This window comes from Spinacia oleracea, chromosome 5, assembly GCF_020520425.1.
Source record: "Spinacia oleracea cultivar Varoflay chromosome 5, BTI_SOV_V1, whole genome shotgun sequence".
NCBI classification, from domain to species: Eukaryota; Viridiplantae; Streptophyta; class Magnoliopsida; order Caryophyllales; family Amaranthaceae; genus Spinacia; species Spinacia oleracea.
In genome coordinates this window covers 101,688,008-101,707,819 of record NC_079491.1, presented here as the reverse complement: position 1 = coordinate 101,707,819, position 19,812 = coordinate 101,688,008, and the positions used below count along the sequence as shown (strand labels likewise).

At 36.2% G+C, this 19,812-nt stretch overlaps 1 protein-coding gene and 1 pseudogene across 1 annotated transcript; one reads left to right on the top strand and one right to left on the bottom strand.

Annotated features, from left to right (window-relative positions):
• The first annotated feature begins 10,481 nt into the window (after positions 1 to 10,481).
• LOC110802879 (heavy metal-associated isoprenylated plant protein 23-like) lies at positions 10,482 to 10,890 on the top strand (annotated as a pseudogene).
• A 2,181-nt stretch (positions 10,891 to 13,071) lies between these two features.
• On the bottom strand, positions 13,072 to 14,914 carry LOC110802878 (uncharacterized). Its single transcript, XM_056829932.1, has 2 exons — positions 14,300 to 14,914; positions 13,072 to 14,217 (listed from the first exon to the last, which is right to left on the bottom strand). The coding sequence occupies exons 1-2, from the start codon at positions 14,912 to 14,914 to the stop codon at positions 13,072 to 13,074; spliced, it is 1,761 nt and encodes a 586-aa protein (XP_056685910.1).
• Positions 14,915 to 19,812: the final 4,898 nt, after the last annotated feature.

The following is a 19,812-nucleotide window of genomic DNA, read 5'->3' as shown; positions in this document are numbered from 1 at the left end:
TCAAGAAATCCCTCTTCCAATGCCCCTTCTTCTTGCAGTAGAAGCATTCAGAGTCGGTAGGAGAACGAGTCGCCCTTTTCTGTTTACCAGAACTGGCGCCGTTGGACTTGGATGAGGGCGAAGCCTTGCCCTTACCCTTCTTGCCCTCATTCTTGCCTGATTTCTTGAAGTTATTCCCCTTACGCACCATAAGCATATCGTGCTTGTTCTCTTGCTTGAGGGTCTTTTTAGCGGTTTTCAGCATACCGTGAAGCTCAGTAAGAGATTTCTCCATGCTGTTCATGTTGTAATTCAACTTGAACTGATCATAGCCATTATGAAGCGAATGGAGAATGATGTCAATAGCCATTTCATTTGAGACGTCAGAATCTAGAGCTCTCATGTTCTCAAAGAGTCCAATCATTTTAAGAACATGTGGGCTCACTGGTTCTCCTTTCTTGAGCTTAGTCTCAAGGATCAACCTCTGAGTCTCGCATCTTTCGATTCTGGCTTGGTCTTGAAACATGTTCTTCAACTCCGAGATGATTTGGTAAGCATTCGAGTTAATGAACGTTTTCTGAAGTTCAGGACTCATGGATGCAAGCATCACACATTTGACATCCCTGTTGGCTTGAATCCAACGATTAAGGGCAGCTGGAGTTACCTCCGGCCCAACCTCTTGCGGTAACTCTTCCTCAAGGACATATTCTTTTTCCTCATGCATAAGAACTATTTGTAAGTTCCTTTGCCAGTCGAGGAAATTGTTGCCATTCAACTTCTCTTTGTCGAGAATTGAATGCAGATTGAAAGTGTTATTGTTCGCGGCCATTTGATTACTACAATCGAAAAGAATTTGCAATAAATAACCATTCATACAATTCATTAACTTTGAAATAAAAGCAAAACATGCAATCATTAAAGCTATTAAAACATTTCATTCAAGCAAAAAGCAAAAACATGGTCCAAAATGAATGAAACGATTCCAAGACCCCAAAAGTCCTAAATCCTTAAGCAGCTTTAGCATGTCTTAAGTAGTTTAAGATTTCAGGTAAGCAAAACCTATTGCTAGTAATCTCCAAATTACTCTTGGTTAATAAATTAATGCCATAATTTATCCCATTGCCACAACTTAATGCCATTGTTGTTTGAGTTGTAACCACAATCAACGTGTTCCTTTAGGACGCCTTACCACCTAAGTCAACTAAAATAGCACCTCGCTTTAGCGTAAACCTACTATCTTAGATCCCTAGATTTTTGTAAGTGTTGATTTGGAAGGCAATTTTTAAACTCAATATTACTTGGACCTAGTTGTTTCTATGTTGGTTAAATTATTTAGTGAACTTATAACTAATCGATTCATAGGAAACAACCTGTTCATGCAAAGCATACATACATTCATACATTCACGCATAATATATATATATATATATATATATATATATATATATATATATATATATATATATATATATATATATATATATATATATATATATATATATATATATATATATATATATATATATATATATATATATATATATATATATATATATATATATATTAAATTGCATAAATAAATGGTGATCTAGTATGGCCCAAAACTTTTGTCTTGAAGCATCCAATCTTCATCACCTCCTTGTTAGCTTGGCATCGTCTTGAATCTTCGTTCAAATGCTAACTTAAAGTTCTAAACTTAGAAATACTTGAAAATAATAAAATTACATCAAAATTTCGATGGTACGCAGACCATATTTAAAACTTTACATTCAAAGATAGAACGGTACGCAGACCGTATTTAACTATTTTAAATTGGCCATACTAGTCTCTTGGAGTACCTGCATTGCATAAAATATATATTCTATGCATTCAACCAATCGTATGCTAAAACGAATGACCCATGTTAATATGCAAGAATTTACGTGAATTAATTAAAATTCACGTTCACATAAACGCGTCCTAAAAGATTAATCAATTTCCAAATTATTAATCCTTAGACTTTATTCTAATTAAAATTGAATTTAATTAAAATAATGCGACCTACGAAAATAATTAAAATAATTATTTCATTTTAATTTCATTTAGTGGCTCCCACTCAAACAAATAATTAATCTGGATAATTAATTATGAAATATTAAATTAAAACTCGCGGCCCGGCCCAAGCAAATAAAATATTAAATTAAATATCCCGTTAGCCCAAATTAATTCAAATATACGAAGCCCAACGAATTAAACGATTTTTAAAAAAAAGTCCAATTGCCATGCTTCCACCATGCTCTTGTTCGTGCCTTTGGTTCGTAATACGGACCAACTTAATTGAAATTAAATTTAATTCACGAACTTGCATTAATTTTATTTTTCAAAAAAAAGTTACGGTTTAATTTTCGAAAAACAACGATTTTTAACGATTTAATAAATTTTAACGACAATCCAATTTCGTAAAATTAATAAATCAAGGGCTAACAATATTCAAACTTTTATGAACGAACGAATCAACATTAAAGTTTGAACTTTTAATTTTTTTCCGAAGCTTTAAATCGTTCATAAACAATTAAATTTCAGATTATTAATAATTTGGTTTAAGTGCGATTAAAATTAACGAAACGATTCAAAATTTTAATCCAATAATTTTTAAAATTAGCCACTGACCCATGAAATTATACCCCCTTCCCCAATTAACCGATCGAATTAGTAAACCATAATTAATTAAAATTCAATTAGGGTTGCAAATGTTACGAATTAGGGAAAGGAAAAAATAGGGTTTATACTTATCGGAAAAATCTAAACTTTTTACCATAGATCAAGCATGTACCCAGCAACATTTTGTCAAAATTTCAAGCAATTACGAGTAGTTTAGGTCGGACTTTTAATTGAATTACTGTCCGACACTTTTAATTTTTAATGAAAAATTAACAAAAACGCCCAAAAAACGATACTTCGAGGCCTGTTTTCGCAATTCTATTCTCATGAGTTGATATTAGAAAATCGTTTTCCATCACATTAGGGTTTTAAAAATCGAAAAAGCGATGATTTTTTATTTCAGACCTGATTTTACGCAATCCATCCAATAATTCGTAAAAAATTCCGAAAAATCAACAAAAAATCCAAAATTTCGATAGATGCACTACGCCAAAATAAGCATTTGACAGCGCTTTTTTCAATGAATGACAGCGCTTTTAAAGCGCTGTTAACTAGTAGCGCTGTTAAAAGAATGACAACGCTTTTAAAAAGCGCTCTCATTTTTTCTTCATTTAGTAGCATTCAATATATAAGCGCTATTAAAGGTTCAGTATGGCGGGAAAGTTTATGATTAATAAATTTAAATTAATTAATAGCGTGTAACTAAAAAGCGCTGTTGTTTAAGTGCACTTTAAAAATTTTGTCGGGCTTCTTTTAATTTTTAATTTTTAATTATTAAATACCTGTAATAAAATATAAAAATATTTTATAACCTACAAATCAAATTGAATATATATAAAATCCAACTTCATTTCTATCATATCAAATGAACGTCTCGATGTCTCGTACATAAGTTAAAATCATATATGCCTAAATACACAGTAGAATAAAAACACACTAGAAAACAAAAAGAAGTATCCTTGTCACACCGTACTTCTTTTAATTTCAAACCAATAAAATTAAATTAAAACGTTCTAGAGAAATTCTACTGGAAAAACATAATTAATACATCACAATATTCACACGAGAAGAACATGACGCGTCCATTGAGCTCTGACTTCATCAATTTGTCCTTGATCATAATTCGGAACATTACAATCATGAAAGTACTACAAAATGAGAAAATTAACATAATTAGTGACAATGCATATAATAATGTCTAGGCTTAATTGAGCAAAGAAAAATACATACATCTTCAAATATTCGAGTTTGCTTATGGTCGATGATCTCTTTCATGTATCTCATGACATAAAATCCAGAATCGATCACATTCTTTTGCCGAGGACACTACACAAGAAAAATACAATCCATTACTTTTGAATACTTTAAAAAACAAATAAAAATTGCAATAAACATAAATCATAGGACATACTTGTATCTTTATCCACTTGGTGCTCATTTTTATTTTCTTCAACAATCCGTTTTCAGTTCGAAACCCAAAAAGTGCTCTGCAAACAAAACCAAAAAAAATTACAAAGAGGATGAGGGGGTGCTGGCAGTTTGCAATTCAGTTAACTCGCAAGCAAGGAGTCAGAAGCTTGATTTTGGAATCAGATTGTTTAACTGTAGTATACTTTCTAAGGGCTGCTTATTTGGGAATATTTTGGAATCAGATTGTTTGCTGCTTATTCTGAGTCTTAAGATGAGAATTGATCTGGAATTAGGATGTGGAATTAATCATTGACAATTATGAGGTGTACTCAAAAGGCTGAGGGGGTTGGGGGTCCTCATCAACAGCCATGGCAGCTACACTTCTCTGTTGCACTGGTGCAGCAACAACATCAGAATTTGTTGTTGTTGCAGAAGCAGAAGCAGGTGCATCAGTAAGAGACAATACCTCTGGTTCTTCAGGACGTAAGTCTTTCAGAAATACAAAACCAGAAGCTGCCAACTTCACAAGCATATATCTCCTTCCCTCCAGAAACTTGATAAACTTCTCTTGAGCAGGAACTACCCTAGCTGATTTTTTATGGTTTCAAAACAAGGATTTCAGGCTGGGCATGAAATTGAAGTAGCTGCAGTGGTATCTAAGGCCATGCTAGGACAACGATATGCCTATTACCTCGTTAGTGGCCTTAGTGCATAGAAGCGGTACTATTTTGACAAAAGGACGATGCATCAATTATACTCCATAGGTTGTTCTACTAAAATCCTGCTGGCTGTGAATTAAAGATCAATGGCAGCAAATTTATGGCGTTTTAGTTAAAGTTAAAGTAATTTTGAGGTTCCCTCCTTTCCCATATATTTTCTCTCTGTCAGTGTGTGAGCCTCTAAGTCTCAGCAGTTAACTAATTATGTTTAATTTTCTGACATCTATCCTTTAACTTACTCTGAACTTTATGATGTGTAGGCAATAGAGTTGGATTTGAACCTGCTATGAATCTTCAGGTGCATTGTGAATTAGTATCAAGATATGTGTTTACTTATGTATCTTTCATAACTTGTATTTAAGTGTAACTTGCTATAAATGCTTAATAATATAATCGATTAATTGAACTTTTTTTTTCTAGTACCGCTTCTATGCACTAAGGTCACTAAAGAGCTACAGCTTAATTACAGAAGCTAAGCAGCAAGCAAGAAACGATTATCATCTGTTTGGTTGCTGTGGAAATGGCTGACAAAACTAGGATCAGGCTAGCTGGCTATATTTTGGAATTTGGACTACTTCACCTGGTTTCTTGGGCTTGACACTAAACAGCTAAGACACAAAATTCTACAAGCTACACCTGATATCACCCAACATAAAGGAGCTAAGACACAAAATTCTACAAGCTACACCTGCTTCACCTGGTTTCTTGGCTTGACACTAAACAGCTAAAACAACTAAAAATGAAAGTCCATTTGCAAAAAATAACAAATAGTTAATTTTCAATGTCGCAGGGATGTTACTTTAAAATGGAGCAACACCGTAAACAATCCAAGGTATGCAGGTAACTGATAAGCCCATATGAGACTCAACAATTTTAGCACAAATCAAAAGGAAAATCATCATCCCAACAAGACAGCACTGAATTACTGAAACAGATTCAGTTCCTGTCCTATCTGAACTGTATATATTTTGCTCTTTGTTGGAATCAGTTTCAGTTCGTGTCTAAACTTCCTGATATAAGGTTTATAGAGTATTGGAATAGAAATATTTATGCTTACCTTTCTACAATCTTATGCAAATCATCTTGAACTCCTTTCCCTGTGCCCTTGTACTTTTCATTGTTTAGAGGATCCAGAAAATACACAACATCATTGTACGGATCAATGACACACAACAGCCAATGGCGCCTGTATAGTAAGATGTAATAGGAGAATATTAATAATTAAACACAATACAATAAGGGACAAATACAGTTACCAAAAACTTAAGAAACACTATACCCATCATTATACGGTGCTAAGAAGACTCTTCCTTTGGTTGCCCCAACTGTCGTCAATGTGTTCTTGATGTACTCAGAACGGGATATTTGATCCTCTTGAATTTTCCTTATCTCCCACTTCTTAACTTGTGGTGCAGGAGATATTCCAGATGGGCATAGAAAGCCAAATAAACTGATTACTCCTCTCATTTGGCAGCAACAATGCAATAACCTACCAATTCATCATAAAAAGTAAATTACAAACACTAGATATACTAAATAAATCATAAAACAAACTATGAACCCAAAACCAAATAGAACTCACGACATGTATGTCAACATATGATAATCTCTGATTTGTGCTTGGGCTAGGAATTGAAAAATCTCCTCTCGGCCAATACTGATTTGCTTATTTTTACCGGGAACTCCTATGTCAATAAGGATTTGAACTTGCTCGTCGTGGTTCATCTTCAAAGTGTACTTGTGCATGATCTGAAGATCAGGAGAAAGTCTATCAGGTAAAGGAACCATCGTTTCATGGTTTTCATCCAACTTTTGCGGTTGGAACTCGGACGATGCATGAGAGGAATCATCTTTAAAGGCAGCAACGGGTTTCGCCTTCGAATTCAGTTTTCTGACGATGTTGTTTGACGGAGAAGCTTTAGTCTTTTTATCTTTGCATTTTGGAGAACCTTTATCCTGTGAACACTTGTAAACCAAGCTCTGATTATTATATCAAATAAGCAAAAACACATGTTGAAATTTCATAAACAGAGGAGGCCAATTGACAGTCATATAGAAAGAATAACAAGATTAACTTTATACCGGGTTATCCAAAATAATGAGTTCTGTAGGCCACAAAACAATTGTCCCTATTGCTTCTTTGATGATGGATGCTTCACCATTATCGAGAGGCACGGGCAAAGGTGTGAGTTCCTCGGTTGTGTAGTCAATAGCAACTCTCATGTAGCCTGGTGGTAGTGACACGTTGTGTACCACAGAACCGTTGTTGACATTATGCACCTTTCCCCTAGCGACCACTCTATAACTCGGATCGGATAAAGCGAACCGGCATGCAATCATTCCCTACACAACACTAGTTTTTTAGCATAGAAAAGAGCATCAAACTGTAATATGGAACATGTGAAAAGGGAATACCAAGGGAGGAACAAAAAACCAAACTGCAGTAAGTTCAAGTTCTTCATTGATGAAAATACTTACTAAAGCCTTCATAGCTTTAAGTTAATCAAATAATAAAGTGAACTCATTGATTGAGGCAGATTACAGAATGCTGTAAAAACTCAGGAAAACACTATTATTAGTGCTATAAAAACTCAGGAAACCACTAATCAGCATAGAATTTCGGCCATATTTTACTATAACAGACTAATAAGTTCAATTAAACCATTTATCCAGAAAAGTTTATCAATTCAGGGCTAATAAGTTCAATCAAACTCAGTTTCAAGGCAAGTGAGTAAAAAGATGACCAAATATTAATAATAGAGTACAGTAAGTGGAGTTCAGTTACAAAGAGTTCCAAAAGTTCGCTGGCGTGCATGAAATGAATAGGGCCGAAAAACTTGTCTTCCAGAGTAAAACATTCATATTTAGTGTACTGGAAAGATGGAAAAAACGGGAAGTTGTTACCTCGGGAATACGAATACATTTGCTACTTTCCGGAACAACCTCATTGGGGCATCGATCTTCAATAATCTCATCCTCACAATGTGTCCTGTTTTCCTTACACTTTGAAACTTTGAATTTTAGAGCAACTTCATCAGGCCTTCCATCTACAACAATCTCTTTCTCACGAAGGCTCTTGTTTTCCTTAGACTTTGAAGTTTTCAAATTCAAAGCAACTTCATCAGGACTTCGTTCTGCGACAATCTCCTCCTCACGGAGTCTCTTTTTTTCCTTTGACTTCAAACTTTCCAATTCCAAAGAAACTTCATTAGGGCTTCGATCTTCAACAATCTCCTCCTCATCACAATGTCTCTTTTTTTTCTTGGGCTTTGAAGTTTTCAATTCAATCATTTCACGTTCCAATGACTTCACACGTGCATCCATTTCAGCCATCTTATCTAAGCAGACTTCCCTTGAAGGCAATTTTCCGTAGTAACTTGTAGGTGTTACTCCAGCACCAACAGCCCTTACTCGACCACCACCCTCTTTTTTTTGCAAAGCCCTCTGTAGTACATCGTCACGTCCTTTATCAACAAACTCACCTTGAGATGAACGATGCATTAGGTCATCCTGTAACACATTAGAACCAAATAAGAGTACAGTCCTTAGACATTAAAATCACTATACGATTAAATACATACGTTAAAAAACAAAGGACAAATTCATACAATTCGATCAACCACTTCTTTAGCTGAAGGTATAATGTTCTTATCTTTGTCAGTTCTCATAAGTTTCCACAATTGGCCACGATCTACAGATGTTACAATTTTGCCACCTGGTTCTGCTCGAATTTTTTTAATCTAAAAACAAAACAAAACTAAATGTCAGTTCAATTACATGGAATAATTATATAATGTAAATATAATAACTTTAATACATACCACATCTTGTTTAAATCTAGCACAACCTCTTCGTCCTTTCCTTTGAGAATAGTCATTATTACTTGCACGTTCTCGATTAGCCTCACTTTTTTCCTAGTCAAGCAAGCATTAATAATTACAGCAACATCAAATAGTAAGTTTAATTAATCAAAAATCTAAACTAATTATCATATACTTCGTTGGTTCCTTAATTAGTCTCTTATAGGCGCAATATATATTGAATGTGAAGCAATATACTATGGATGTTGTTTTATTAGTTTAACAAACTCCATGGATGCAACTTGAGGAGTGGGGACTTAAAGGAAGCCATGTAATGCATAACAACTGAGGGGGAAGCATAATGAGAGTACTTTGAATTCTTGTTCTACGACAAGATTTGCATTAAATTTTCATGTTTAGATTATGCCGGCAAATATTATTATAAATAACATTGCTAATTTGCTTTCATGTGAAGGTGAAGGGGCTAATTTGCTACTTATCCCTGTCTGAAATCAACTAGAAAGAAAATATATATCTGAAATTCGTCAGAAAGACGACTTTTCACAAACTTTTTCCAATGGATGCTATCAATAAAGTCATATTTCTTAGGTGGATTTTCTCGCAACTTCCCATGTTGATCAAACAACCAATTTCTTGATATATCAGATTTGAAGTTACTCCAACACCGCCCTCCTTTCTTTAGAAACCAGGATTTCTCTCTCTCGCTAACCCTAAATGTTATCTGCATTAAAGTAATAATAGAATTAAATCAAATTATTCACAAGGGTTAAACATACATCTCAATTTTCAGTAATAGAGTAAAGAATATTACTGAGAGATCCTCAAAAAGAGCATCCTTCAAACTTTTAGGAACTTTGTGCCAATTGTCGTAGATGATAGGGACATTCTTGTGGATGCTAGCCCCACAATAACTCATCAATTTATCACTATCAGTCCCGATTGGTAGCCCATTGGCATTCCACTGAACATCGAATCTCACACTTCTATTTCTAGCTCGAACCAATGCAGCCATCCTAGTAGCACCACGACCTTTATCCTCTTTTCCCTTATAAGAAGGGAGGCCATCTCCACTATCAGATTCATCGCCACCTCGTTCTTGATCAATATTTAAAGAAGCCATTAATCTGGAAGAAACCATGAAAATTTGTAAGTTTAACTATTAAAAGAGATTTTCAGTCTCATACTTTGTGACGAAATTACAATGATCTATTACTTGGTTGAATCAGTAGATAAGCTGTTGGTTATATATCATACAGTATCTCAATCTGAATCTGAATATCTGAATCTTAACTGAAACTGTAACTGTAATTTTTAAAAGATTTTTAAAAGAGGTAGGAAATATTCTGATGAGATCTGGTAACTATGCCTGATTTTTAAAAGAGGTAGGAAATATTCTGATGAGATCTGGTAAACAGGAAATGAACACTTTATATGATTATAGTTTTCTGGTTTAGCGTTTTTGTTGGTTGATTGAAAACAAGTTCGATTCAGGTTTATTGAGTTTTAGGATTAGTTAGTCTTCCACGCGTTGGGTATTTAGTCTTCCACTCTCATGTTCTATTCGGGATTAGATATGGTATCATGCATAGTTACTTATATTGATGAGATCTGGTAACTGTGACTGTAATTTTTAAAAGATTTTTAAAATCAGGCATAGTGACTGTAACGGTCAAGGAAGTACATAGCTTGGGTAATTTTCAATTTTCAGTCTCATACTAGCAATTTTCAGTTTGACTAAATAATCACAGGAACAAACTGTGTTTACGGCATATAATTGATGCTGAATCGAAAATTTTATAATAGAAATTTATTGGCTGAATCACTGATCTTTTATTAGTTATCACTCACATTTCATAATTCAAGCATCTGAAATTATAGTTAGGATTTGTATTTGTAAAGAATTAAAAGAGATATGGGAGTTGGAGGAGGTACATTGGAGTTTATTTCAGGAATGATGGGTAGTGGTAGGCGGCATATGCACAAGCTCAAAGTCAGAATGGACTGTGATGGATGTGAGCTTAAAGTCAGGAAAGCTTTATTTTCACTCTATGGTAAATTTCTTCTTCCCTATTCCTATTTTTTTGTTACAGTGAGTAACTGTAATTCGTTTCTTAAGGTTATGATATCCTAACATATGTGAAATAAGGTTGGTTTTGCATGGGTGAAGAAAGTGGAGATAAACAGGAAGCAGCAGAAGGTGACAGTATCAGGATATGCAGAAGCAAATAAGGTGTTGAAGAAGGCGAAATCAACAGGTGAGAAAGCAGAAAGCAGAAATATGGCCATATGTGCCTTACAATTTGGTATCTCGGACTTATTGAAAGGAGGCAATATAATTAGTTCAAACCTGTCTGAAATTAAGCTTGTAAGAAAGTCAACTAATGCCGGTTCACAGTATATCATTTCCTGCGTCGGTATTCATCAAGTATCTATGAAAAGAAGTAACCTAGTTAAGAGATGCTATTTGGAAAAGCTTGTAGCTCCTGCCATCTTTTTATAGTTAGGTGACAGATTCCATAATTCAAGCATCTGGAATTATCAGGTGTTCAGCACAAAATTGCTTTTAATGAAATTCAAAGTAACTACGATTTATCAGAGATCTAAATAAAGACTAGAAGTGAAAGCTTTACCATTGCTAAAAACTCAAGGTTTGCTGAAATCAAAGTAGCAAATCAAACAGATTACAACAAGCAGAAGTAGTGGAACCTACCATAAGTAACAACGGACAAATATTTGCCTTTTCACTGATCACTACTTCAGGAAAGAGAACCAAAATCAAACTCCAACTTCAGAGCAAGCCATTGACAAACTCCCTGTCGTAGAGTCAAATTCAAAGAAAAAGTCAGAACAACCTATAGAAACAAATTAGGAATGAAAGAGGAGCGCAAGGGGTAAAATCAAAATTAATCATTACATAGACACATATATAATGTATCATACAGAAATGGAATGTTATACGATGAGACTCGACATCAGATCCTTTCCTAACTAAGATAATAAGTTAATAAACTTTCATAACTAAGACTCAACAACAGATCCTTTTGGGTTTACCATCCATGTTAATTATTTTGGGTCTTTTTTCTCTTTTTTCCCTCTTTTCCCTTTTTCGTACTTGACTCTGATTCATCAGCAACCCATATCCCCTCTTCATGATCATCTCGGATGTAAAACTGATTTTCCACTTCATTATTCCTAACTGTTTGTGATTGTAATGAGAATGAAGGATCTTCCATGTCATCCACATCATGGTCTCCAAATGCAGATCTTTTATTTGACGATAAAACAACATGTTGCCTTTTATCAGCCGGGTCAATCACATAAAAAACCTGCTTTGCTTGGGAAGCAAATACAAATGGCTCATCCTTATAGCCTACTCTCTGAAAATCAACTAAAGTGAACCCTTGCTTGTCGAAATGTACACCATTGTTCTGATCTACCCACCTGCAGCTGAAAATAGGAATCCTAAACGTCCTATAATCCAATTCCCATATGTGTTGAATCACTCCATAATAAGTCATCTTAGCATAGATTGGATTTTTATCTTTCGCACTAGAGATGTGCATAGCTTCTGCCAACACAGCTACCCCACTGTTTTGCATGGTTGTCTCCTTGTCTCTATCCTTTGTGTAAAATGTATAGCCATTTATTTTATAACCAGAATATGACATAACCTCAAAACAAGGACCTCGAGAAAGCCATTTCAATCTGTCAGAAATAGATAAGGGTGACTTATCTAATTCATCAGAAATTCGAACTCGCAGCCACTCAATGAAAGAGCGATTGTGTTTCTCCGCTATCCATTGTTTACTCTTGCGTGGATGTAAGCCTGTCAAAAACAACATGTGTTCTTCCACGTACGGATCAACCTCTGTACTATTGTGAAGGACATAGAAGTGTGCTTGATGCCACTGTTCATGAGATAAAGACACCACTTTTTTTCCAACAATCCCCTTTCCTTGAAACCCTCCGGGATCCCTAGGCTTTGGAAGCCCTATTGCATCGACATTAGAAAGATAGTGAATACAAAACTCAAGAGCTTCTTCAATCAAGGTGCGTTCAACAATGCAACCTTCTGGTCGACTTCCACTATGGACATAATCCTTCAGTATTTTCATAAATCTCTCAACGGCGTACATGTATCTCAAATAAGCAGGTCCACATAGCTGAACTTCTCTAACCAAATGTACAGTCAAATGTATCATAATGTCAAAAAATGATGGCGGAAAATACATTTCCAACTGACACAAAGTAATAACAAGGTCCTTTTGCAAATCACTCAGCTTTAAAGGATCAATTTCTTTGCTACAAATCTCGCTAAAGAAAATGCAAAGTTTTGTGATAGCATTTCGGACAGGTTCTGGCAGAATGGATCGAATAGCAACCGGAAGAAGATGCTCCATAAGAATGTGGTAGTTATGTGACTTTAAGCCAATTAGCTTCAAGTTTTTCATTGCTACAAGTGTTTTTATGTTAGAAGAATAACCCTCGGGAACCTTAACTCCTTAAAGACACTCACAAAAAGCAATTTTCTCCTTTCTAGATAGAGTATAGCACGCTGGTGGCAGATATGTACGACTATTACGCTTGATTGGTGCCAATTCTGCTCTAATCCCCAAGTCAACCAAGTCTAGTCTAGCAGCCTCCCCATCTCTAGTCTTACAAGGCACATTAAGTAAAGTACTTATAAGACTTTCACAAACGTTTTTCTCAATATGCATGACATCAACGAAGTGTCTCACATGCAAGGTCCTCCAGTACGGAAGGTCAAAGAATATTGAAAACTTTTTGTGCCCGGTACTGGGAACATTTTTTGCGTTTAACTTCCCAAGCTTAACATCCAACTTCTGCATTTTCTCAAGTATTTCATCTCCTGATGGCGGCACTGGAGGAGTACCTTCTTCAATTTCCCCATTAAAAGCTTTTTTCCACCTTCGATAATGATGGTCAATAGGCAAAAATTTGCGAAATCCCTGGTAGACATTCTTATGAGAAAAATTCAAGTAAGGTGAGAATGTATTCTCCTCACAAATAGGGCACGCCTCATATCCTTTAACGCTATATCCCGCCAAATTTCCATATGCTGGAAAATCGTTTATTGTTCCATAAAGCAAGGATTTCAGATTAAAATTCTCATTGCGATGAGCATCAAAAACTTGTATACCCGAATCCCACATCATCTTTAAATCTTCAATTAATGGTGCCAAATACACATCTATGTCGTTTCCCGGTTGTTTTGGGCCTGAAATTAACATGGTCAGCATCATATACTTTCGTTTCATTATCAAGTCAGGACAAAGGTTATAGATCATCAAAATCACTGGCCATGTACTATGATTGCAACTCTGATTACCAAAAGGATTCATCCCATCAGCGGCAAGGGCCAGACGCAAATTTCTATCTTCACTCCCAAAATCTTCAAAGTCATTGTCAATCTTGATCCATTGTGGAGAATCGGCTGGGTGTCTAAGTAAACCATCTTTCAATCTCTCATCTGCATGCCATGTCAATTTCATTGCCTCTTCTGCAATGCTAAATAGGCGTCTAAATCTGGGTACTATTGGAAAATACCACATAACCTTGGATGGAACCTTTTTGTTCTTGTAGCGTGGAGTATTACACTCTGGAAAATTTTCTAATGATGCATATTCCTTTGGATATAAAATGCAATCATTAGGGCATGCATGGATTTTTTTCATAACCCATGCCGACGGAGCTTAACATCTTCCTTGCCTCATAATTTCGATCAGGGAGCACATTCTCAGCAGGCAGCATCTCTTTCACCAATTTAAGAAAGCCTGTGAAAATATCATCGGGCACTCCACCACGTGCTTTCAGGTTATAAAGCTTTAGCACAACAGATAATTTGCTAAATTTAGTACACCCAGGGTACAACAGTGTCTTTGCATCATTACTCAAGGTCTCAAACATTTCAGAACCACCTTCAATGTTCTGCCTTAAGATATGTGTCATTTCTTCTAAACAATCCACATCCAAATCCTCTTCCATTTCATCAGCTTCTGTTTCATCATTTTCTGTGTCACCATACATCTCACCATACATCTCACCATACATCTCACCATACATCTCATTACTCACATAAGAAGGAAAATCCTCTAATGTCTCACTGTGTTTTATCCAACACTTGTATGTTTGAATAATTCCGTTCACCACCAAATGGATTCTCACATCCTCAACGTTATGTCGGACCATGTTGTTGCAATTGATACATGGATACAAAATACGACTCGGATCTGCAGCATGATCAATAGCAAATGTAATAAATTCCTCCACCCCTTTCTCATATTCATCACTAGTACGCCTAGCAAGCATCCATTTTCGATCCATTGTTGCTATTTTACACCATTAGAAATAAGAAAAATTGACATCTCATTAATAAAAATAAAATACACTTCACAACCTTGCCTTAGTTTATTATAACTGTTGAGTACATTTAATCTTTTAGAATTTTAGCCATGGCAAGCATACACATTCTTTAACACTACTAAAATTAACAACTTCCCAATATTATGATACACTACACTGACTATTAATTAGTTTTCCATAGCATTCAATCAAAGCAAGAAAATATAATTATAACTGCCAAGAATATGATACACTTAACTTAACTGATGCTGACTAGGGAGGGAAGGACTACAGTGACCCACATATCACATTGAGCAGCAAAAAACAATAAGTCTCTAAAACATATCAGTTAGGCTTAAGATGCCAAAACAATGAAATTATTTTGTCATACCATCTAAGCGTTTTTACAGAATATTAAAAACAAATCTCCCCTGGCCACTTAAAAAAAATGAGAGAAGTAAAGTTTTCAGTTCGTGGTCAAGGAACCTATTAGAGGATAAAGCCAAATAAACATGAGATTATAAAACAGGTTGTAAGGCATGGCCATTGATGATGAGGAACCAAACCTAAGCAAGGAGAAGAACTTGCTACAGAGTGCTGGCTTGCATCTGTATGGGCTGGATGTGGCAAAATTTGACTGCTGGTGGCTTTTTATGCCGACTGTTTGGAGCTGACCTGTTTGGTTACAAAGAGTACTGAGTACTGACTGCAGTTTGCATAAGTTGTGACTTGGTTGTTGGCTGAAGAAGCAAATGGTTCCATCATGGAGGTACCACGTATCACCAGACCTGCCCCTCTATTTTATTTAATATGTTTATGTAGAAAACTGCAGGAGGCTTGGTCCATGTAAACTACACACACAACATACCCAAGTCCAGCAAACCCTCAACAGACCCAACCTCATACATTCAATGGTCCATTAAAACTACACACACGAAACGAAAAAACAACCACTACTGAACTACTCATACATCTTACAGTCTAAGCCTTTAGGGAGATTTGATGCATCAATCAGCACCAACTTAGGACAGTTTCTGTTAGCTAATGAGTTAGGAAATCTAGCATGCTGAGTTGGCCAGTTGACTGTGAAGGTCATTTCTCACTCTGCCTTATTCTTTTCTGATTGACTAAAGAGATAGTTCATCATATTGTTTATTCAATATATCTGTGCTAATCAGAATCCTGAATTCCTGACAGGGTCATTATGTTTCTAATGCCGTATCTTTGTATTTTCTGAGTAGAAATTTCAGTGGCACTCAAGTCCTTTTGCATAATAAAATACTGCGTCTTAATCAGTTGTAAATAATCTTAGTTAGCACATTCTTTAATCTTTATAACCATTTGTTGACCAGATTAAACTTAGTCGGGCAAGTCTTGTTCTTATAAACTAGCTAGCTGGTTATAAGATTTTAAAGAGGCTCAACACATTGCATCACTCTGGCAATCCACATATGAGAACTTGTATTTTTGACAGTATTGATGTGATAAAATGATTATTTTTTGCTTAATTGGAAATAATATCAGCCGATCATCCAAAACTAACTGAAAAGGAGTGAATCGGAGATTATGAAAGAACTTTTGAAGTAAGAATTCCATGTCCGGAAGCTAGTCAAGATATCAATTAAATCAAAGTACTATAGTAAGGAGTGGAGCACGTTTGAATAGTTAATCTTGTACAAGTCAAACGGAAGATTTTTAAAAACCCCCATATATATTGGAGGTCATCTTAGTCTCTCTTTCTTACATCTCTCTTTAAACTGTACTTTGTTCCTTCTATCTACATTGGCCACTCAATTTTCCTATCCAAAAATGGGTTTAATCAATAAGCCTTTAGGGAGATTTGATGCATCAATCAGCACCAACTTAGGACAGTTTCTGTTAGCTAATGAGTTAGGAAATCTAGCATGATGAGTTGGCCAGTTGACTGTGAAGGTCATTTCTCACTCCGCCTTATTCTTTTCTGATTGACTAAAGAGATAGTTCATCATATTGTTTATATCAAATTGACCCTGTCCTCAATTTTCCTATCCACTGGGGTTTTGAAGTCACCAATTAACTTCAAGAAAAATAACAAGAAAGATTCAAGAAAAAAAACTTCAGAAAACGCCAATATTAATGACAATTAACTTCCAGCAACCATTATCAAATTATGTTCCAACTTCAGATGAAGACCATCAGAATCAAAAAGAAAATAAAAAAGAAGAACAACGACCTGTAACTCCTAATTCCTAAAACAGGACGTCTAAAATTTACAGAATAAGAAAACTCTAATAACCCCCAACATCCAGTATAACTAGGTAATAAACAAGCATATCAAATTTCTATAAAACTCGCAAATTTTCAATTAAAAGTCCAGAAATACCAATTAAATTGCTAATTTAGAAGAAACTTACAATTGATAATTCAGCCACACGCAGCCGGGAAGTATATTTGCCGGATAATAATCACCGCCGATAACGTCCGCCGGAGAAGAAGAACAATACGAAAATATCAGGATTTGGATTGAAGGGAACTCTGTAATTTCGGATTTGTGAAATTCTGGTTTGAGTCAACTTGAATTGTGATTGAACCCTTGAATTCGGATTGGGATTGAACTCTGAATATTGTTAACTATGGAAGTTGTGGTGGGAGAAGGAAAGCAGGTGGAGAACGTGGGAGTTAGGCGGTGCTGAGACTGCTGATGCTTAGGTTTGGTAACATTGACTTTTTTTTTTCTTGAGGGGGACGTAACATTGAATTTAAGTTTGGCGGGCAGGTGTCAAAATGCATTACTCCAATTTTTTTTTTTTTAACGTAAGTACCAATCAAACCATTTACTTCTTTTATTTTTATTTTTTAATAGTTAAACTTAATTAGTATAGCTATCAAATCACAACGTTTAAAGAAAAACGTTGTATTATAAAAAGGTGGAATTATATATTATATTTTAACAGCGATATAAAATAAAGCGCTGTTGTTTTATACAAATGATAGCGCTTTTTGGTAAACGCTATTAATTAGGCGCTGTTAATTAATGTTTTTGTTGTAGTGATGCAAAAACAATAATAATCATGCTAATTCATGCTTTGAATACATAAGTCTCATGATACCACTGTAGGGGAATACAGTTAAACATAATAACATGTGCAGAACAATCCCCAAAGCCAGGAAACATGTATAAAGCACAGATCAAGCAAACTTACATTCGAAGCGTGTTTTCCACAATAATATGTCAACGAACACGAACAAAGAACTCCACTTTTCGTTCCTCTAGCTGGTTCACCGACACGTTCAGATCCGTCTTGATTATCGTAGCTTAGACAATCGATCAAGATACTTTTTTTTTGGGAAGAACTCACTTTGGAGGCACAGAGATAATTAGGGTTCTCTGTGTCTCTAGGGTTTGAGTAATATGAATTGTGTGTGTTGGAAATAAGGTTGTAAGGTTATATTATTAACCTTACTAACCGAGCAAGATAAGAAGCAAGGCCGGCTAGCAAGCCGTGCGAGCCAAGCAACACGGACCGCACGCCCGCGCCCAGCGACACACTGCAGGCCGAAGCCCACAGCGCGCGCGCCGAGCAGCTGGGCCGTGGGGCTTGCTCGCTCGTTGCTGTTGTACGCTATTGCTTGCTGTTGCGTGCTCGCGCCCAATGGGCTGGCCTTGCTTGCCCTTGCTCGCGAGCTTGTTGGCTCGTTGGGCCTTGCACGCTTACGTGCTTGGCTCGACGGGCCGGCAACTCCGATGCCCTTCGTATTCGTGATTTAATATATTTCCGATATATTATTTATCGTTTCGTATACGACGAATCACCGTCGTACGATACGATTTATTCGTGTCGCCTAGCTTACGAATATTCGCGATACGATATACGATTCCGACAAAGGTCGTATCGTATAATACGTTTCCAACTAATTCCCGAAAAGCAATTAAATGAATTTCTGATTCATTTAATCCGGTGATCTGTTACGTGTCATTGGTGTGACCTTGTAGGTTCAGTCAAGAGTAAGTTGTGAGTTCAATATCCATTAGAACTCAATGATCGGAAGCATTGCTCCAGCTAGCTGTTCCGATCACTTGATCTCACTGAATTAATTGTTCGGAATTAATCTGAACCTTGGTATTAGACTTAATGCACCATGGGTGAAGGACATATTTCCTTCAGAGCGCCGTCGAGACCGTAGAGGATCCGTTGACAGAGAATCCCAGGTGGAGACGTCCTTGAGGCAGGAGGGGCCGACCTTGGATCTGGGACTAGGGACCGGTGCTGGTTCTCATCAGAGGCATTCTGATGTAGAGATGGAGAGGATGCGCCAGACTCAGATGTTTGGGTCGTACCAGTATATGCCGATGCCGCCGCCGTATCAGTATTCCTCTCCTCAGTAGGGAGTTCATCCCTCCACTGGCACACTTCGTATCTCGGAGCAGGATCCTAGTACCCCTGGGACGGAGCTGGATCAGGAGCTGGAGCACCTCAAGAGGCGGCACAGGGACAAGGCACTTGTGGTTGACATCACTGCTGGTGACGAGTCGGACTAACCCTGCATGGTAGCGAGTTCCAGCTTTCCTGGGTTGATTTTGTATAGGTTGTATTGTCTTTGTATGGATTGAAACTTGAATTTTTGTATGGTTGTAAGGTTTTTGAACTTTGAATTGGTTTGCAAAATTTGAAGATTGGTTTTTTGTATGCTTGATTGTTTGGAATTGTATGCGTTGTGTGTGCCTTGAAATTTGTGGCTAGATGCATGCATGAGAAATTTGCCAAAAATTTGAAAAAATTTGCCCCATTTTTTCGGGTGTATATACCAACTATAAGCCCCCACTTTGACTGAGGCTTTTTGGTTAGGAAAAGCGCAAGTCAAAGTATATTCAACTCTTGCTATGCATATGCAGACTCAAC